Genomic DNA, 22,374 nt, shown 5'->3' with positions numbered 1-22,374 from the left:
CTTGGGAAAGATGCTTTTGGATCTACTCTTCAAAGTCTTTTAGTCGTGTCAGGTTATGTCATTTTCGTTTTGGTCATTTATTCCCAAGGTTGTTTAAGGGAATTAACTTGTCCAGTCTTCATTGTGAGTCCTGTGAGTTGTCAAAACATTATAAACAAGGTTCAAAGTATCGACACGTATCGGCCTATATCGACCAATATGTATCGTTCCGGCACCCCTCCGATACGCCCTTACGGTGGGTGTATTGGGGGTTTGACTGGTCCAATGGATGCAGGAGACCTAAACTGGCCCCCCTGAACCGGTTGCAAAAAAAAAAAAAAACGTATGATAAAAGGGTATCAATTCGCCCAATACACCGGTATGGGTGTATCGGGCGTATTGATATTTTGAACCTTGATTATAGAAATAGTTATCCTTGAGTGATAAAAGATCATCTTCTCCATTCCATATTGTGGACTCTGATGTATGGGGGCCATACCACTTACCCTCTATGGGAGGCTATAGATATTTTATCTTGTTCATTGATGATTTCTCATGATACACTTGGTTATTTTTTATGAGATCACAAGATGAAATTCCCAAACTTGTGAGGTAGTTCCATGAATTTGTTCTTACCCAATTTGGTATTAGAATCAAAATATTCAAATCTAACAATGCAAAGGAATACTTTGAGAAAAACCTAACCTCTTATCTCACTGATTTGGGGGTTATTCACCAGAGTTCCTATGTTCGTATTCTAGAACAAAATGGAGTTGCTGAGAGGAAGAATTGTCACATAGTTGAAGTTGCAAGAAGTATCCTGTTTGCCTCACATGTCCCTACAAGATTTTAGAGGGATGTTATTCTCACTGCAACCTACCTAATTAATCATATTCCATCCAGAGTGTTCGGTTTTAAGTCTCCCTTTAGCCTCCTTCATCTGGGTAAGGACCTTTTTCCTAATCCCCTTTGTGTCTTTGGTTGTACTTTTTATGTACATATCCTGAGTGCCCAAAGACATAAATTTGAACCAAATGCCCACAAGTGCATATTCCTTGGTTATGCCTCCACACAAAAGGGTTATTGCTGTTTTGATCCAAACACCGAATCCCATTATGTTTTAATAGATGTTACCTTTGATGAGTCCACTCCTTTCTATGATTCTTCTCTAGGGAAGCATTGTTCAAAGGGGGAGAATTTGTCACACTTGTTTGCACTCCCCCTTCTTGTCCTTGTTGAGTCTCCTCTTGAGCCTTCTTCTATTCTTAATGAGTCAAGGGAGGAACAATCATCTCATGTTTCTTCCAATATTCCTATTCCTCCTTCATTACCTCCTTGTCCCCTCTTTAGTCTCAAGTGGTACCAGTGGCAAAGAACCAGATGTGAGCAGATTATTTCCTCTACATCACATGAGCCTCTTGCACTTCAAGTTACTGAAGAGACAATAGGTACTGATACTACCCCTTTGCAGCCACCCTATTGCTATCAGTACAGGTAAACGGAAGTGCACTGCACATTGCATTTCCAAACATATTTCCTACGGTCTTCTTTCTCCTTCATATTATGCTTTTCCTTCTTTTGTTATGAGAACTGAAATAGATGCTCTACATAAGAATGATACATGAGAAATGGTTGATTTGTCATAAGCGAAGGAGCCAGTGGGCTGTAAGTGGGTTTACACCATTAAGTACCATGTTAATGGCTTCATTGAGAGGTACAAAGCTAGGCTGGTTGCAAAAGGTTATACACAAACCTATGGGATTGACTATTTGGCTGCTCATTCAGATTGGCCACTCTATCAGTTTGATGTAAAAAATGCATTTTTGAATGGAGAATTATATGAGGAGGTCTATATGTCTCTCCCACCAAGGATGTATGGCACAGATATGGAGGGAAAAGTGTGCAAGCTGAAGAAGTCTCTCTATGGACTTAAATAGTCACCTAGGGCATGGTTTGAAAGGTTTAGGGCTGCCCTTATTAACTTTGGTTACATACAGACTCAGTCCGATCATACCCTCTTTGAAGAGGAGAGGTTCATTGGTGGTATATTTTATAGTCTATGTTGATGATCTAGTAGTGACTGGTACTAATGTGACATGGATTGATGATCTTAAATCTTTCCTTCACACAGAGTTTGAGATAAAAAATCTAGGGGAGTTTAGGTATTTCCTTGGCATACAAGTGGCTCAGTCTAAGGATGGAATTTTTATCTCTCAACAAAAGTATATGCTAGACTTGCTCACTAAAACAGGCAAGATGGGTGCAAGACCAGTGGCTACTCCTATTGATATGAGTCACAAACTTTTTGCCTCTGATGGAGAACTGTTGAAGGATGAGGGAGTGTTTCAAAGGTTAATTGGGAAACTACTATATCTTTACATGTCTCGGCTTGATAATGCATATGCTGTCAGCTGCATTAGCTAGTTCATGCATGCTCTCAGGGACACTCATATGGCAACAACAGAACGAATTTTATGTTATTTGAAGAGTACTCCTAGGAAGGGAATTCTTTTTGCTAAGCATGGTCATATGAAACTAGAGGCTTACACAAATGCTAACTGGGCAGGAAACATCGATGATAGGAGGTCGATTTCTAGATACTATAGCGTGGTGGTAGGTAATATTGTTTCTTGGGAAGCAAGAAACAATCAGTTGTTGTCAAATCTTCAGCTGAGGTCGAGTACAAAGCTATGGATCATGGAGTTTCTGAGTTACTTTGGCTTCGATCCTTGATGGAGGAACTGGGTGTTGAGTATGATAAGCCATTGATGCTATACTGTGATAATCAGGCCGCCATCAACATTGGTCACAATCCAATGCAACATGATAGTACTAAACATATTGAAGTTGACAGGCATTTTATTAGAGAAAGAGTGGCTTTTGGAGAATTTTGTCTATCATTCATTACATCTGAAGAATAGTTAATTGACATTCTTACCAAGGGAATCTCCAAGGCCAAACTACAACATGACACTGGTAAGCTGGGCATGATTGACATCTATGCTCAACTTGAGGAGGAGTGTAGAGAGAATGGGCCGAATGGCCCATAAGATGCTTTTATTTGTTTATGTTGTTAATGGGCCTTCTAACTAATGTGCTTTTTTTATGTTATGCTTAATTAAGTTAATCACCCAAGTTCAAGAGCTATGGAGCATCTAGAAGCTGTACCACCAATGCCATCAAATTCTCTAGGGACGAATCCTACCTAGCCAGGTACCTTAGTTCCCACTGATATTTCTAACCCTATTGCTATTGATATCTCCAGTGCTGATGATCTTGAACTTCCTATTGCTCACCGGAAGAGTGTTAGGTCTTGCACCACCAAGCACCCCATTTCCCATTTTGTTTCCTATGAAAACATTTTACCTTCCTTTCGGGCATTTCTCTCTTCCATTGATAGTGTTCCTATTCTTAAGAATGTGGCAGAAGCTCTCATGGTGCTTAAATGTACAGATGCAAAGGAAGAAATTAATGCATTACATAAAAATGGTACGTGGGAATTGGTGTATCTTCCTGAGGGAAAAGAACCAACTGGACGTAAATGGGTATTTATAGTGAAACATAGGGTTGATGGCACAATGGAAAGGTATAGAGCTCGTCTAGTGGCAAAAGGGTTCACTCAAGTGTATGGGGTGGATTATGCAGAAACTTTTGCAGTAGTTGCTAAGATGAACTCCATTAGGGTTCTCTTCTCTTTAGCTACTAACTTTGATTGGGACCTTCACCAATTGGACATCAAGAATGCATTTCTAAATGATGATTTAGAAGAAGTGTACATGGTACAACCCCTTGTGGTTTCTGGGCTCAAGGTAATGAACAAAAGGTATGCAAGTTAAAAAAGTCACTATATGGCCTGAAACAATCACCAAGAGCTTGATTCAGCGGATTCCAGTTAGTTGTACAACAAAAGGGCTACAAGCAATGTCAATTTGATCATACATTGTTTGTGAAAAGAGGGGAAGGGAAAATTACAGCCCTGATAGTGTATTTTGATGATATAGTTACCACTGGTGTTTGGAAAGATGAAATTCAAAGATTGAAGGGATTTCTTGCTACTCAGTTTGAGTGAAAGATCTAGGTCCTTTGAGATACATCCTTGGAATTGAAGTTGCCTGCTCACAAACTGATATCTTCATTTCTCAGAGAAAGTATGCCTTAGATCTGTTACAGGATACAAGAAGATTGGGAGTGAAACCCGTTGATTCTCCTATTGATCCTAATCACAAATTAAGTGATTGTTCAGGTAAATTCATCAAAGATGTGAAGCAATTTTAGAGGCTTGTAGGAAGACTGCTATATCTCTCCATGACCTGGCCAGACATTGCTTATGCAGTGGGTGTTTTTAGTCAATTCACGCATGCCCTTAAGACCACCTACCTTGAAGCAGTTGAAAGAATTCTTAGATATCTTAAGAAATTCCCAGGTGCAGGTTTATTATTCCAAAAGCATGGGCATTTGAAAGTTGGAGTGTATACTGATGCAGATTGGGCAGGACCACTACATGATAGGAAGTTTACCAACAACTATTGTACCTTTGTGGGAGGAAACCTAGTCACTTGGAGAAGAAAAAGCAGAATGTGGTGGCTAGATCTAGTGCTGAAGTTGAATATAGAGCAATGTCTCATGGAGTGGCTGAAATAATGTTGCTAAAAAATCTATTGAGTGAGCTAGGATTTGCAATTGATGGACCTATGACTTTATATTGTGACAACAAGGCAGCCATAAACATTGCTGCTAACTCAGGACTGCATCATAGAACCAAGCACATTGAGGTAGACAAACATTTTATCAGAGAAAAGGTTGTCAAAGGGGAAGTGTGCACCCCCTATATCAGGTCCAAAGATCAACTTGCGGACATCTTCACGAAAGGGTTACATCATTTGCGGCACAATGATCTATGTGACAAGTTGGTCATGATTGTAATGTATGTCCCAACTTGAGGGGTAGTGTTAAAAGGTTGTTTTCTTTGTTTTTTTTATTTGTGTTAGTGTTGCAGGGGTACTATTGTAATTCCCCTCTCTTTATGTTATGTTTTGGTCGCCCTAATATAAATACCAAAATGCTGGTGCCACCAACAACGCTTCTTGCTCTCAGATCTCTCTCTTCTCCTCTTTCTTTCTTTCTTCTCTCTTCTCTTCAGTTCAGCTTCTGGACAAGACCCCCCATTAGTAAGGGATGGAGTAACTTAAAATAAGGAAGTCCAAGGACATTAACACTTAATAAGAAGTATATCCCAACAAGAAATAAGAAGAGATAACACAAATGGGCCGGGGCCCACACTGTCAAGTGCCAGAACACTCCCCCTCAAACTGAGTATAAATGTCCGTCATGCCTAGTTTGCACACCAAGTCTCCACATTTGGCTTTAGCAAGTCCCTTAGTGAACACATCAGCAACTTGTCTAGTAAACGGAATGTAATGAATACATAGATTTCTAGATACAATCATTTTTCTCACAAAGTGTCTATCAATCTCAATGTGTTTGGCCCTATCATGTTGTATAGGATTATTAGCAATATTTTTTGCAGCTTGGTTGACAAACTAGAGCTTCAAGGCTCCAGACATTGTGATTCCAAGTTCCTTTAGGAGTATCCTAAGCCAAAGAAGTTCAACCACTCCATGTACCATTGCTTGGTATTCAGCTTCAGCACTTGCCCGAGCCACCACAGTTTGTTTCTTGCTTCTCCAGGTTACAAGATTTCCACCCACAAATGTGCATTATCTGGTTGTAGATCTCCTGCCTCCAACTGATCCAGCCCAATCAGCATTAGTATAGGCTTCAACATTAAGTTTATCAAGCTTCTTAAATAACAACCCTCTTTTAGGACATGCCTTCAAGTACCTTAGTATTCTCTTCACTGCCTTCATGTATGAAACTTGAAGAGCATGCATAAATTGACTAACGGCATGGACAACATAAGCAATATCAAGTCTAGTGAGAGATAAGTAGAGAAATTTACCCACAAGTTGTTGATGTCTTTCTTTGTCTAGGTCCTCATCCATTTCCTACAATTCGAGGTTTTGTTCAATAAGAGTCATAATAGGTCTGCTACCTAATTTTCCTATCTTCTTAAGGAGGTCCAACGCATACTTCCTTTGACAAATATAAATTCCTTCCTTAGACCTAGCCACCTCTATTCTCAGGAAGTACCTTAGAGGTCCCAAGTCCTTTATATCAAATTCAGAGGCCAAAAGGTTCTTAAGTCTTCTGATCTCTACTAGATCATTTCCTGTCACCACCATGTCATCCACATAAACAATAAATGTTATCAATTTCTCCCCATTTCTTCTATAGAATAGTGTGTGATCAACACTTCTTTAATAGTATCCCACAATCTTCATTGCCTTGCACAATCTTTCAAACCATGACCTAGGAGACTACTTAAATCCATCTAGGGTTCTCCCAAAATTTGAGATCTAGTGCTTTCATATGAGTGGTCCAAACCAGCTAGACACTTGAATATTCTTCCTTCCTCAATTTGCTTGCCATGCCTTTCTTTTTCATTGCTGCTATCCCACTCAAGGACTAAATGGTGATTAAGCTTTTCCCATAAGCCTTCTAATGTAGCAAAATAAACTGCTTCAGTCATGTCCCCTTGAGTTAAACTAAAGATGTCTTGATTCAACCTGTAAATCCTCGCTATATTTTTCTTTTGACCATAAGTGTTGTACAGTTTCTCCCAAATCTTGTGGGCTGTTGTATAATGCTGAACAATCCTCGCAATTTTGTGAGTCATAGAAGCCACCAACCATGACACAACAGTTGCATTTTTCCTACACCAAGTTCTACAACTTGGTTCATCTTCTTGGACTCCTTAATTTTCCCATTGATATAGCCTTGTAGTCCATGACTCACTATGGAACATCTTGCCGAAATGGCCCATTCCCTATAGTTGTATTCATCTAGCTTCACATTAGTAATCTATACCAATAGGATTTCCAAGGTGAATAACATTGTCAACAGTCCTGGAACCTCTAGAGGATACCTCACTAGTGTTGTAATACACTATGAACTCACTTAAAGTAATACCTTGTAGCAAATAGTCTATTACTACTTGTTAGTAGTCGACTATTAGACGAAGAGATTTCTTAGTAGTTGACAAGTAACAGTATCTTGTCAATAGTAGTAGGCTACTGCATGAAGAGATTTCTTAATAGTTGACTACTATCTCAGCAGAACTTAGAACAACAACAAGAGAAAAGAACTAACAGCACTCCCCTTTACTCAAGCTTCCCAAACAAGCTTGGCTGGACTGTGAACTAAACTCCTAGACTGATACCACTAGAAGTCCAATGGCTAGACCTGTAAATAGGTCTTTCTAGTAGTCCATACGACTAGTTTCTTGCCTTACCTGGGCATACCAGCAACTATTCTGGGTCTCCTTCGAGTTTTTCCAAAGACAAACCTCAAAAAGCCTTCAGCCAACCATGACCAGCAAAAAAACTACTTGTTAATCCAACAATAAAAGAGAAAATTTAAGACGAAACATGAGGTGAAGAAGATTGGCAAGCAGAATGAGATTGACTTAATGCTCTGATACCATGTTTGTATTCTGATTCAAGAAGAAGAAAAAGAAGAAGAAATTTTGAATAGGGTGGCTTAACTCTACCAGCCCATCAAACTGATATTTATATTAGGGCAACATTAAGAAACATAAGATTACAACTTCATCCCCCATTAGTAAGGGATGGAGTAACTTAAAATAAGGAAGTCCATGCCCATTAACACTTAATAACAGAAGTATAGCCCAACAAGAAATAGAAAGACATAAAACAAATGGGCCGAGGCCCACATTATCAAGTCCCACAACAAATACCAATAAAAAGGCCATTAACCCAATGTTGATCCTGGCAATCTAGGTCTTGAGAGGGATGGATTGGGTATGGTCCTAACCTCCAACATTTTGTACAAAGTGGATATCCTTATACACAGACCCATATTCTCATACTTAGTCCAAGATTCTACCATTGCAGCAAGCAATGGCCCCTTACACATGACAATATGTTAGGGTCCTAAATGGTTGAAGTGCTTGGCTTGACGCGTTCCATCAGTCTTAAGGCTTTTGGTGTATTGGTCAAGCACACAACATTTGGTATCAAAGCCTATCACCACGTCTCAAGTTTGAATCACGGAGAGGGCTACCTGGAGTGAGTGAAAGCTGTCATCGAAAGGGCTACCAGGAGTAGAGTGAAAGCCGACATGGAAAGGGCTACCTAGAGTAGAGTGAAAGCTGCTAAAGGGAAAGGGCTACCTACCGCCAAAGTGTGAGCTGTCGTGGAAAGGTTACCTATCACCAAAGTGAGAGCCACCATGAAGAGGGCTACCTACCGCTAGAGTGAGAGCTGCCTAGAGTGAAGCTGCCGAGAGGTCAGCTACAGAAGCGTGGTGGTATGTTACAGTCCTAAATGGTTAAAGTGATTGGCTTGACACATTCCATCAGTCTCAAGGCTTTTGGCGTATTGGTTAAGCACACAACACAATACCAAATAAGTAGCCAAATTGTAGTGAAATGTTTTGCCAAAAAGACAACTAGTAATGGTAAACCCACTAAAATTTGCATCCATGTCCTAATAAATTGAACATAGAATATTTGTAAGTTGAAAGCTTTCTATTAATCCAAAACAAATAAAAGATCGCATAGTCTGTAACACAATGGGGATAAAATGCTTTCTATTTCAAATCAAAAACACTATTACAAGGTTGATACTTTAGTTAATGGTCCTTAATGTCACAGGAAATAAAGTAATCTTCACCTCAATATCAGGACTACCATTAAATTATCATTAAATTAAGCAAAGCAAAAATTGAAACCAATCACTTGATTGTCAACATCTTAAATAATATCTAAATAACTGCAAGCAGCATCCAATAGATACTTGCCTGGACCAAATGTTACACAAGTGCTTGGAAAGAACTCTTTACGTTCCCGGAGAATATATGTCAAGAGTGCAGCAGTTCCACCACCCAATGAATGCCCAACAATCTAAAAAGTAGAGTAAACACATAAGATAACATTAAATAGCATGTCCATCCATTAAGACAGTAGACTACCTTAGTACATCTGAAATGGTATATGTTGTTAGAATTAGTTTTTTTTTTTCTGCTGTTAGGGTGCTGTTAGCATGTTCTTTTCTTTGTTTAAGTTCTTATTATTAGGGTGGACCCCCAAGGGCATGCTTGTAATTCCCTTTTCTTTTATTTTACATCATGTCAATACAAATAGGAAGCTGGGAGCCGCCAGTTTCAGTTTTTGACTCTTGAACACTTTTTCCTCTTTTCTTCTCCTTGTATCTTGTAGAGAAGATGGGCCGAATGGCCCATAGGCTGTTATTGTATGTTATCTTTATGTTCTTCTCTGTAATGGGCCTTATTCTGGGCCCATACTCTTTTATGTTCATCTTTTTGTAATTTCTTGTCCAACTAAGGACCTCTCTTGTAATTACTAAAAGATTAACTTAATAAAAGTGTATTAGAGAGTTAGAGGGATGTTATGTTCGAAACTCTCATCCTCAAACTCTTCTTGTCGCAACTCTCTCTTCTTCTCTAATCTTCTCTTGCTAGTTTCCTTTGTTTCAAACACAGTCCCTACTTCTAGGACTGTTTTTCAACTTGGTATTAGAGCAGGCCATTGCTTGGCGTGTCCCTCATATGGTTCTAGTCCAGCCAACTACATGAGGAGGTTCTAGGGCTGAGAGTTTACAGTCATCCGCCTGATTCTTAGAGGTCATTGGAGGGTTCCCAAGCTTCTACACACTTGGAGAAGGGTTTGGTGACCAGGAAGAATCAGAGAACAAGTTGCTTTGCCTGATTTAAAATCAGAGAAAAGGGTTTTTCGAAGCCATCCTAGAGGACAAGTGTTCGGCCTGGTTTATTGTACAAACCAGAGACTCTCTTACTATAAGTCTTTGCTCAGTTGTTTCTGGGTTAATTTTTCACTGTTCTGGACTGTTAAAAGGGCCGAAGTTTCCTTGGAAACAGTGCTACTATTCGGCTATCCTCTGGTCTGACTTAATTCAGAGATTTCTGGGTTGTTTTTATCTCTTTTCTGGACTGTCAAGTAGCCAAAATACCCCTGGAATCACTGCTGCTGAGACTGCTCCTACCCAGAAATTTCTGGGTTGTTTTTGGAGGTCCTATTCGGCTAATTATTGGGTTGGGAAGTTGCTGAGACTGTTAAGTATTGCACACTGAGTGTTCGACAGAAGGTCTCTCAAGGACTGTATTTCTTTTGTCTTCCTCTTGGGACATAGGCTGTTAGAATCAGAAATATCTTGTGTTTGGAGGTTGTTGGGTGTCTTTTGGAGGCTAAAACATAAAAGAAAAGAACTATCACCGAATTTTGCATGATGGATTTCTCAAACTTTGAAAACAAGAATACTGCTGAATATGGGCAGATGTTGGGAACCCCAACCGATTCTATGCTAGCTGTAACTACAGTCAAGCTTGATGGGACCAATTACTTAGCTTGGTCACAATCAGTGAAAATCCATATTTGTAGCAAAGGAAAATGGGGTTTTATTTCTGGGAGCAAGAAAGCTCTTCCAGAGGATGATCCATCTTATGAGAGATGGGTACAAGAAAACTACACTGTGATTGGGTGGCTTGTGAACTCAATGCAGCCACAAATCAGTCAACATTATCTGTGGATGAATTCGGCTAAAGAGATCTGGGATAGTGTTGCAGAGACTTATTCCCAGAAGTTGAATGTTGCTAGAGCTTACAAACTGAGAAGTGATGTGAAAAATCTAAGACAGGGGAAGAAGTCACTTGCAGCATAATTCTCAATCTTAAAATCTATATGGCAAGAGATTGATTTGATAGAGGCTGTGACTTGGGATACCCCTAAGGATGCTAAAACATACAGGAAATTGGTTGAACGGAATAGGGTGTTTGAGTTCTTGACAGGGCTGAATTCTAAATATGATATTACAAAGCAAAACATCTTGTCCAAGGGAGATGTTTCATTGTCACAAGCATATACTCTGGTCAGCAATGAAGAAAGTACAAGGCAAGTGCAGGTTCAAGGAGTTGGTATTAATGATCATTTTGCAAATATGGGAATTAAACCCAAAGGGGTTACAAAAGCTCACAGTGGCTCAAGAAGGAAAGAAGTGGTGTGTGAATATTGTAAGAAGCCGAAACATTCAAAGGACAAGTGCTGGAAGTTGCATCCCAATCTTGTACCTATCAGATTCCAGAAGAAGAATGATAGTAGAAAGACAGGAAGTGCACATGCAGCCACAGGCACAGATACATAGGTTGAATCTACCAGTGCATAGTTGGCAGCCATGAAAGCTGAATATGAGAAGTTTGGAAAGATGATCAGTCAACTTGAAGGTACATCTTCATCATCCATCCCTTCTGGAAGTTCAGCCACCATTGCCTTTGCTCACTCAGGTATAAGGGTTTCCGCTAACCATGCATCCACATCAGGTAACAATTGGTGGGGAGACTGAGATTACAGGAAAAAGGAAACGAACGGATGAAGAAGCAAAAAGTAACTGAACCAGACAGAGTAGATCGCCTCGTAAAAGCAGATCCCCAAGGAGAAGGCACAGTAGCTCGCCACGTCAAAAAAGCAGGTTGCCAAACAGTAAAGCAGGACGATGACTGGAAACACCTCCCGCATATAGCAGGATATTTATACCACTGAATGCTCACAGAAAGGAGATTCTCATGCATATCCAATCAAATGATTACGTGAAATGGCCTCCCAAGATAAGGGGAGACCCTAGCACTAGGAATCCAAATAAGTATTGTCATTTCCACAATGACTATGGGCATGACACTGAGAACTGTTGGAACCTGAAAATTGAAATCGAGGACCTTATCAAACGAGGCTACTTGAAACGCTTCATCAAGGATGAGCGAACCCAAGGAACTGAAACCAATAAGGAAAGCACCACAGAATAGCAAGCAGCAGGAACCACCAGCCAGAACCTTATAGGCCCCAAAGAAGCAGGTTAGAGGAACAATCAACGTAATCACAAGAGGCTCCATCATAGTAGGATGCACCTCGTCCACTGGGAAAAACACGGTACGCGAGCTAGAACAGAAGAGTGACCAGCCCCACAAACGTCCCAAAACGGAAGAGGTCATCTATTTTACAAATGATGACATGCGAGGGATCCAATACCCCCATGATGATGCACTGGTGGTAAAAGTGCTAATCAATGACTTCAAAGTAAAAAGGATTTTGGTGTATTCAGGCAGCTCAGCTGATATCTTATTTGCCGAGGCCTTTTAAGAAAATGGAGTTAAGTAAAGCTGACTTGAAACTTGCTAATATACCTTTGGTAGGATTTAGCGGGGAAGTAGTTCGCCCTATTGGTAAGGTTAGGTTACCAATTGAAGTCGGCTCCCCGCCCTACACAGTTCACTTGGAACATGATTTCCTAGTAGTAGTAGCATCATTGCCTTATAATGCGATCTCGGGACGACTCATTCTACATGCATTGCGAGTTGTAGTATCCACATACCACTTAGCATTAAAGTTTCCAACAAACACTGGGATAGGAGTGCTACGTGGTGACCAACTAGAATCTCAGAAGTGCTACATGGCCTCGTTAAAAGCTAAATGGAAGATGATAGTCGACATCGACCTAGACCCACCACCAAAAACCATTGAGGAAAGAGCTCGCCCGACCGAAGACACAGTAGCAGCACAGGTCTCCAAAACCGACCCAGAGAAAGTGCTACAAATAGGAGCTCACTTAAAAGATTTCCAACGATCTGAATTGGTAAGTTTTTTATTAAAAAAATTAGACGTTTTTGCCTGGTCGGCATTTGAAATGCCTGGAATTGACCCTAAATTGATAACTCATAAACTTAATGTGGACCCTACAGTTAGACCTGTTCGGCAAAGGAAAAGAAACCTTACCCCGGAAAGGTGGGACGTAGTAAATGAAGAAGTAGGGAAGTTGTTAGCTGCAAACTTCATAGAGGAGGTACAGTACCCAAGCTGGGTAACGAACCCAGTCTTAGTGAAAAAAGCAAACGGCAAGTGGCGAATGTGTATAGACTTTATAGACCTAAATCGCGCCTGCCCAAAAGACAATTTCCCCTTACCTAACATAGACCGCTTAGTTGACGCGACCTCAGGATTCAAACTGCTCAGCTTCATGGACGTCTATTTGGGATAAGATCAGATCCTGATGGACCCTGAAGACCACATTTTGCTATCGGAACAGGCCTGTATTGTTACAAGGTCATGCCATTCGGTTTAAAAATGCTAGAGCGACCTACCAACGATTAGTGATTGTGTTTTTTCTAAGTTAATTGGTAATAAAGTAGAATGCTATGTGGATGACATGGTTGTAAAGACTATTTTCAAAATAATTGGTTTCCGATTTAAATCTTGTATTCTAAGTTTTGCGAAAACACAACCTAAAATTAAACCCAAACAAGTGTACTTTCGGTGTGACCTCAGGAAAATTCTAGGGCTACATCGTCAGCCAACAAGGCATAGAGGCCAACCCGGAAATGTAGAGGAGATGGGTCGAATGGCCCATACCTCCCTCTAACACTCTAAATCATTTTATTAACTTAATCTTTGAAATATTACAGAGGGGCCCTTGGATGGGCAAGAGATTACAAAACAGAGTATATAAGAGTATGGTCCTAGAAAAAGGCCCATTACAGAAAAAAAAACATAAACATAACATAGAATGACAACCTATGGGCCATTCGGCCCATCTCCTCTACAGGAAAAAATCCAAGTGATCTTAGATATGAGACCACCCAAGACGGTTAAGGAAACCCAAAGACTAACAGGACGAATAGCTACCCTGAACAGGTTTATGTCTAGATCAGCTGGGAGGTGTCTCCCCTTCTTTAAGGCCATAAAAAAGAACCAAGACTTCGAATGGATAGAGGAATGTCAGCTCGCCTTCGATGAACTAAAGCAATATCTTAGCTCACCCCCTCTACTGACTAGGCTAGAGGTGGGAAACGAATTCAAACTCTACCTCTCTGCAAGCGATGAAGTAGTAAGCTCGGTCCTTGTCAGAGAGGTAGACAGAACACAACTACCCGTATATTATGTTAGCAAAGTACTCTAGGCCGCCAAAACTAGAGGTGTAAAGTTGGCCATGCCGCCCACCCCGGTGAAAATTTTGGGGGTAGGCCCCGCACGGCCCACGGCCCGGGCCCATGTGGGCCGAGCCTTGGGCCAGGTCGGGCCGTGTATTGGGCCAAAGCTATTTATTTAAAAAAATTGACAAAAAAACTTAAAAATTTATTTTATATGAATTTTGTGTATAAAATTGCTTATATATGCAATAATTAAATAAATTAGTATAATAAAATTTAAAAAATATTTATTTTATTAATATATTATATACTATATATTATTATATAATTATAATATATAAAATATACATAAATATATATGGGTCGTACCACGGGCCATGCTGGGTCGTGCCAGCCCACGGGCCGTGTCGGGCCGCGGGCGACACAGCCCGCTCGGTCGTTCCTTGTCGTGCTGACCCGTGGACCTAAAATTCCAGGCCCAACAAGACCCGCATGGTCGTGCCGAGCCGTGGGCGGCACGACCCAATTTACGCCTCTAGTCGAAACGAGGTATCCAAACATTGAGAAGCTTGCCTTCGCCTTAGTATTAGCTGCCCGAAAGCTGAGACCTTACTTCCAAGCACACTCCATAGTGGTGCTAATGGAGCAGTCGCTGAAGCAAATTCTCCTGAAGCCTGAGATCTTGGGAAGACTCACCAAATGGGCAATCGAGCTAAGTGAATATGATTTCCAGTTTGAGTCGTGCATAGTGATCAAAGTGCAGGTTCTGGCAGATTTTATTGTCGAGTGTACCTTCAGCTCACCATCGCCCGGGCAGATGGTGCTAACAACGGAAGCCTTATTCAGCACAGCACCCCCACCTCATGAGAGAGCGAGCTGGGACGAGGAGCCCTAGATACTTCACATAGACGACTCATCTCAGTGAGGCGGAAGCGGGGCTGGGTTAATACTATATGGACCATGCATGACAAAGCTGGAATATGCGCTTCGGTTTCTATTCCGAGCATCAAATAACGAAGATGAATTTGAGGCCCTAATAGCAGGTTTGGCATTAGCAAAAGAGGTGGAAGCCAAACAAGTGGTGATATGCAGCGACTAACAGCTCGTTGTAAACTAGGTAAATGGGAATTACGAGGCTCGAGACGCCTCCATGGTGGCATACCTCGCCAAAGTCAGAGAACTCCTACCAGTTTTCAAGTCATGATATCTCCAACAATTCCCGAGATTAAGGAATGCAGAGGCTGACGCCCTCTCCAATTAGCAAGCATGTTGGATTCAACAAAATGGACCATCTACATTGAAGAATTACCACGTCCCTTGATAGAAAAAGTGGGTGAGGAAGTCGCTAATATCACTACCACTGAGCCAAGTTGGATTGACCCACTCTACGATTACCTAAAACGTGGCATGCTACCAGTAGAAAGAAATGTAGCTCGCCGAGTAGAAAGACAGGCAGCTTGCTACATGATAGTAGGCGAGCTGCTCTACAGAGGATCCTTTACAATGCCCTACTTACGATGCCTAAGGAAAATTGAAGCAAATCAAGTTTTACAAGAAATTCACTAAGGCCTCTGTAGAGGACACCTAGGGGGCAGGGGCCTCACCCAAAAAGCCCTACAACAAGGATACTACTGGCCCACCATGAAAGCAGACGCGGCCGAGCTGGTTCAGCGTTGTGATCAGTGCCAATGGCATGCGAACATCCTACACCAACCCGTTGCCGACTTGAGATACTTGACCAGCTCATGGCCATTTGTGTAGTGGGGCATAGATTTATTGGGGCCCTTCCCACCGGCCAAGGGAAAAAGGAAGTTTTTGGTAGTAGTTCTGGACTATTTTGTTGGAATGATATGTTAGAAGGCTTGAGTGTGTCCGGCTTATAAGAATTCCTATTAGCCCATTCTTATGTTAAACTTATCTTGTAATTGGGCCTTTGTTAATGGGCCTAATCTTGTTTATGTCTTAAGTCTTCTGGGTGTCCCATCACTAATCAGGGGTATCCCAGTAAATTCTTGTACTTTGTACTTCACTTATATATAAATAAAGGCATGGTCGATTGCAAGTACAGTTCGACATTTTCAGCATCTTTTCTTCTCCTCTTTTCTGCTACTTCAACTACAGTGGTTCAGCTTTCATGGTATCAGAGCATTGAGCACCTTCCTGGTTACTGCCGACGCCATCTCCTCCTTCTTGCTATATTTCATCTTTTTATCTGGGTTGCTGCTGTGAAACCCTAGGGTTGCAGGAGAACAACACAAGGTTCGACCTAGGGTTTCCCTTGGTTGTAGGGCACAAGGGAGGTAAGACCCTGAAGCTGGAGTCCTACTAGTTTCTAGTAGTTAGCAGCTATTCGGCTGCTAAGTAGAGGTCTGTATAGGACAGACCTAGTTGAGGACTGATTTCAGCAGTCCTAGTGTTGTCTGTAAGGAGGGGAACTCCCTTTACAGTTGCAGTACTCGAAGTTCAAGTGGAGTCTGCATAGCACAGGTCGGTTACCAGCCCAGAACACCTTTGCTGCTGTAACAGAACTGCATCAGAACTGTGACAGTCTCAGAAGGTCTGAAACTGTGTTGTGAGCTGTCAAGACCTGCTGGGGTTACTACAGCTAATCAGAACCTGCATCAGAACTGGTTCAGAAAGACCTTTACAGAACTGTGGAGACTTCAGTTACAGATCATTTCCAAGTCGGATACTAGCCCTACTCCATCTCTGTGAACTGGTTCAGTTACAGACTTTTCCTGGTTGCTGTACCTGAACTGATTTAGTCCAAGTGAAGCCTATCTGGTGTGCTATCAGCACTGTGAATTCAGTGACTACTTCGGCCAGCCCTAACCAGAATCACCCAACAGTGCTGTGAACAACTCCTTGACCGAAGTCAAGATGTCATCACTATCCAGTGAAGTTTCCTCTAAAGATAACAGACCTGTTATAAGGTCCTCAAACCTGGAGAACCCTAATCTGCATAGCTTGCAGATTACAAGTGTGCTATTGGATGAGTATAACTTTAGAGAGTGGTCTGTCTCAGCAAGACTGTTCATTACCTCTCATGAACTCACAGACTATTTGGATGGAGATAAAAAGGAACCAGAAATCAGCAGCCCTGGATACACTGTGTGGCGCAAGGAAAATGCCACAGTTATGTCTTGGTTGCTTGCCTCCATGACTCCTCGGGTGGCCAGAACAGTTCATCATTTTCCTACAGCCACTAAAATCTGGGAGAAAGTATCTAAGACATGGCCAAAAGAAGAATAATGCTAGAAAGTACAGGCTGAACCAAGACATTGCAGCCCTAAGGCAAGGAGACATGTCTATGGCAACATATTTTGCAACACTTGAAGGTCTCTGGGAAGAGCTTGACCATCACATGATTTTGGATTGGGAAAATGCCAGGGATAAGGAGAGGCATGACAAGCAGATTGAGGAGGGCAGAGCCTTCAAGTTCCTAGCAGGCTTAGACCCTATATATGAAGGTGTAAGGTCACAGATTCTAGGGAGAGATGAATTACCTGAGCTTCATCATGTTTACTACCTGGTGAGGAATGAAGAAGTAAGGAGAAAGGAGATGCAGGTTGACTCCTAGACACAAGCAATAGAACTATCTGGAGAACATTCAGCCTTAGTCTCCACTAAGGGAAGCAGATTTTCAGACAAGAAGTCCCTCAAGTGTACCCATTGTGGTGGTGAGAAACACACAAAGGAGAAATGTTGGGTCTTGTACCCTCATCTGAAGCCAGCTGCTCTGAGAAAGGAAAAAATGCAACATAAGGGCCACACAGCAAGTGAGAACCTTGCCACCAACAGTAGTAGTGACATCTCACAGAGTACTCAGCCAGTGTCCTCTTCGACCACAAAGCAGGTTGTTGATTCCTCTGGACCAAGTACCTTGGGCTTTACAGCTAGTGAGGTAGAGGTTCTTAGCCGGGCATTTGCCCGTCTGAAGAACAATCCTTTAGCTTCCACCTCTCTTGCCAAATCAGGTACAACCTCTATATTTAGTGCAACTAGTTCCATTAATTCTAGCTCTAGGGTGATTGACTCAGGAGCCACTGACCATATGACACATATATCCTCATTATTCTCCTCATATCATTTATTGTTTGGCCAGGATAAGATGAGAGTAGCTGATGGGTTCCTCTCCACCATCTCGGGAAAGGGAGTGGTTGACCTAAGCAAGGATCTCTCTCTTAAATCAGTCTTACATGTTCCTAGTCTTACATCAAATTTGTTGTCTGTTTCAAAGCTTACAAGAAATTTGAACTACAGTATAACTTTTTTTCCCTCTCATTGTGTTTTCCATGACAGATTGACAAGGAGAACGATTGGGAGTGGTCATGAGTATGAGGGCCTCTACTATTTTGATGCAGATGTCAGTTCAGCACTACAAGCTTCTGCTACTACTAGTCCAGAAAGTGTGGAGTCAAGAGCTAGGCTGCACTTGTGGCATGCTAGGCTAGGTCATTTGTCTTTTTCTTCTTTAGCAATGTTGTTTCCCGATTTATGTAAGGGCATTCCGAGTCAAAGTTTAGTTCGTGATGTGTTGTCAAATGTCAAAACAATGCAGATCAATGTATATAATTTCTAATAATGAAATTCAAGCCCCTTTTGATTTTGTCCATTCTGATGTTTGGGGTCCTTCACCCATTGTCTCCATTGATGGCTTTCGTTATTTTATCAGTTTTATTGACCATTAGTCTCGGTGCACTTGGATTTATCTGTTAAAAAGACGTGAAGAAGTTCTACAGATAACTATGATGTTTTGCAAGATGGTTGAAACACAATTTGTTAAGAAGATTAAACAATTCCGTTCAGACAATGCAGCTGAATATTTTGAAAGATCCTTGAACTCATTCAAGGAGACTGAATGAAAAACTTACAGCTCTCATTGTTTATGTGAATGATATGGTGATTACTGGAAATGATGTGAAAGAGATGAAGAGGCTGAAGGAGTTCTTAGCTTCAGAATTTGAGATCAAGGACCTGGGAAATCTGAGATATTTTCTTGGGATTGAAGTTGCTAGATCAAGAAAAGGAATCTACATATGTCAACGAAAATCCCACAATTTCTTAGTGACCTTTTTTCCACCCCTTTTCAGGACCGGAGCACGGGAAAGACAACTGGAAGTGGGCATGAAGTGGATGGAGTCTACCTCCTGGATGGACCTTCAGAGCATGGATTGTCAAACCAGATTGAATCTTGTTCCAATGAGAAAATGAGTCTTTTGAAACTATGGCATTGTCCCCTTGAGGTCTTTGGTTGTGTTTGTTTTGTTCATGATATGAGTCCTTTCCGATGCAAGTTTGATCCTAAATTCGTTAAGTGTGTATTCCTTGGTTACTCTCCATTCTAGAAAGGCTATAGATGCTTTGATGCTCTCTTTGAAAAGAGATATGTCTCTAAGGATGTTACCTTTTTGGAATCCTCTTCTTTTTTCCAATCATCTCGTCCTTCGCTTCAGGGGGAGAAGGCAAGCGAAAATCAGATTCCCTTCTGCCTTCCTGTTCCTACCTCTATTCCCCCCTCTCTTCTGACCTATATTCCTTCCCCTCGTCCTCTTGTGTATCAACTTCGGTCCTGGCAGCAGTTTTTCATCAGGCACAATAAGAGGGTGGCTCCTGAAGCAAAATGACCATCACAATTTGATTCCCCAGACACAGGTAATCTTGAACCTCCTAACAATCCTATTATTGATTCTGACCTTGAACTTCCTATTGCCATTCGAAAAGGGAAGAGGACATGTAGCAAGTATCTTATCACTATGTGTCTTATGATGCTCTCTCCCCTTCCTATTGTGCCTATATTTCTGCTAGCTCTTCTGTTTCCATCCTCATACTGTTACAGAGGCAATGCAATGCCGCAATTAGAAGGAAGCTATGAACCAAGAAATGAGGGCCCTAATAAAGAACCAGACTTGGGAGGCTGTTCCTTGCCCTAAAGATAAGATTCTTGTTGGGTGTAAGTGGGTTTATCCTATTAAGCACGAGCAGATGGTTCAATTGAAAGATACAAAGCTCGGCTTGTAGCCAAAGGATAGACTCAGACTTATGGCATTGATTATCTGGAAACCTTTGCTCCAATTGCAAAAATGAACTCTATTCGTGTGATCATGTCTCTTGCCACCCATTACTCGTGATCTTTATATCAAATGAATGTAAAGAACGCCTTCCTTAATGGGGACTTACAAGCGGAAGTGTATATGGACTTACCACCTGGGGTAAGCTTTCCTAACAGTGATAGAAAAGTCTGCCGCCTGAAGAAGTCCTTGTATGGCCTCAAACAGTCCCCGAGAGCCTGGTTTGACAAGTTAAAAAATGCTATCTTAAAGATTGGGTTTGCTCAATCTCAGGCTGACCACACCTTATTCATTAGAAGAGTTGATGGTAGAGTAACAATGTTGATAGTATATGTTGATGACATTGTTGTGGCAAGTGATGATATCACAGGTATCTCTCAATTAGAGTCCTTCATCGCTTCTGAATTTGAGATTAAGGACCTTGGTGATCACCGATATTTTCTTGGCATTGAAGTTGCAAGATCCAAGAAGGAAATTTTTCTGCCATAAAGGAAGTATGTACTTGATTTACTTCATGAAGTTGGGAAATTAGGGTGTAAGCCTGTAGAAACTCCAATTGGTCCTAACCACAAGTTGAACTCTATTGAAGGAGAAGTTCTTCCAGACAGAAGGTATATCAAAGATTGGTGGGACATCTTCTGTATCTTTGTTTGACTAGACCTAACATTTCCTGTGTTGTTGGAGTGGTTAGCCAATATATGCATGAACCCAGGACATCTCACATGCAGGCAGTTAACAGAATTTAAGCCTACCTGAAAGGATACCCTAGCAAAGGGATGTTGTATTCCAACCACGATCATCTAAAGATTGAGGCTTACACAAATGCTCATTGGGCAAGGTCCATCGATGATAGAAGATCTACATCCAATTCTTGTGCCTTAGTTGGAGGCAATGTGGTTTCCTAGAGAAGTAAGAAACAATCTGTGGTTGCTCGCTCTAGTGCTGAGGTAGAGTATAGGGCAATGGCTCATGGAGTGTCAGAACTACTTTGGTTGAAGACCTTATTGACTGAGATGGGCATCCAAGCAAATGTTCCAATGAGACTATATTGTGACAATCAAGTAGCCATAAATATTGCTCACAATCCTATTCAACATGATTGTAAAAAGCATATTAAGGTGGATAGACACTTTATTAGAGAAAGAATTGCTAACTGAGAGATTTGCTTTCCTTTTGTAAGGTCAGAAGACCAACTAGTTGATTGCCTCACTAAAGGTGTTCACCATCCAAAGTTTGCTAAGAACCTTGCCAAGCTAGGCATGATTGACAGATATGCTCAGCTTGAAGGGGAGTGTCGAGAATGGTTAGACAGGGGTGTTTTTGGTCATTTTCTCCTTTCTTATACTCTCTCTGTATTTGGGCACCCAAATAGGGGCCTTCTTGTAATTATTAATTTTCAATTATAAAGTGAACTTTTGAGGGTGTGAACAGTGAACTTCACACACCTCTCGACACTTTCCTTTCTTCTTCCTCTTCTTCTTTTCTTCCCTCCTTTCTTTCTCTCTATCTTCCCTGCTTCCCCTTAGGGAGAGAGTAGCGTGGAAGAGGAGAAGTAGGTCTAGGTCTGTCGAGTCTCTCTTCCTTCTAGTCCGGACCCTACTCCTTTTCGTGTCTTCCAACGTACACGTCGTAGAGATCAGCAATGTGACAAAGATGTGGAGCCACCAAACACTGAGAAACTGACACCTTTCAGACTCCTAAGAGGAAAGTCCAAATGAACTAGGTACTATTCCACCTATTGATACCCTAGCTCCCTCTTCAGTTGTGGATGACCTTGACATTCCTATTGCTTAAAGAAAGAGAATTAGGTCATGCACTACCAAACACCACATTACCTGGTATGTCTCCTATGAATCCCATACCTAGAAATGTTGTAGAGGATTTAAAATACCCTGAATGGACAGATGCTATGAAGGAGGAGATTAATGCCCCTCCATAAGAATCAGACTTGGGAGTTGGTGGATCTTCCAAGGGGAAAGGACCTAGTAGGGTGCAAGTAGGTGTTTACAGTGGAACACAAGGCGGCCAGGACAGTTGAAAGGTACAAAACAAGGTTAGTAGCAAAAGGGTACAGTCAAGTCTATGGTGTTAACTATGACGAGACGTTTGCTTCAGTAGCTAAGATGAACTCAGTTCGGGTTCTTCTATCATTGGCTGCAACTGGGAATTACATCAGTTGGATATAAAGAATGCCTTCTTAAATGGTGACTTGGGGGAGGAGGTGTACATGGTTCAACCCCCAAGGTTCTGTGCCAAAGTAAGTGAAAATAAGGTGTGCATGTTAAGAAAGTCT

General features: G+C 41.4%; 1 protein-coding gene across 4 annotated transcripts in view; it reads right to left on the bottom strand.

Annotated features, from left to right (window-relative positions):
* Window positions 1-22,374, bottom strand: part of LOC148861416 (uncharacterized) — a 128,740-nt gene that overhangs the window by 53,370 nt on the left and 52,996 nt on the right. For all 4 annotated transcript variants that reach the window (XM_088984749.1, XM_088984750.1, XM_088984748.1 and 1 more), the window contains one exon: window positions 8,860-8,962. In XM_088984749.1, the coding sequence (XP_088840875.1) occupies window positions 8,860-8,962 (103 nt within the window). The remainder of the gene's footprint in view (window positions 1-8,859; window positions 8,963-22,374) is intronic.

Source organism: Nelumbo lutea, chromosome 4 (assembly GCF_056320005.1).
Source record: "Nelumbo lutea isolate HS-2025 chromosome 4, American lotus-T2T, whole genome shotgun sequence".
NCBI lineage: Eukaryota > Viridiplantae > Streptophyta > Magnoliopsida > Proteales > Nelumbonaceae > Nelumbo > Nelumbo lutea.
Note: the sequence above shows the minus strand (reverse complement) of the source record. Positions and strands in the feature narration are given on the sequence as shown.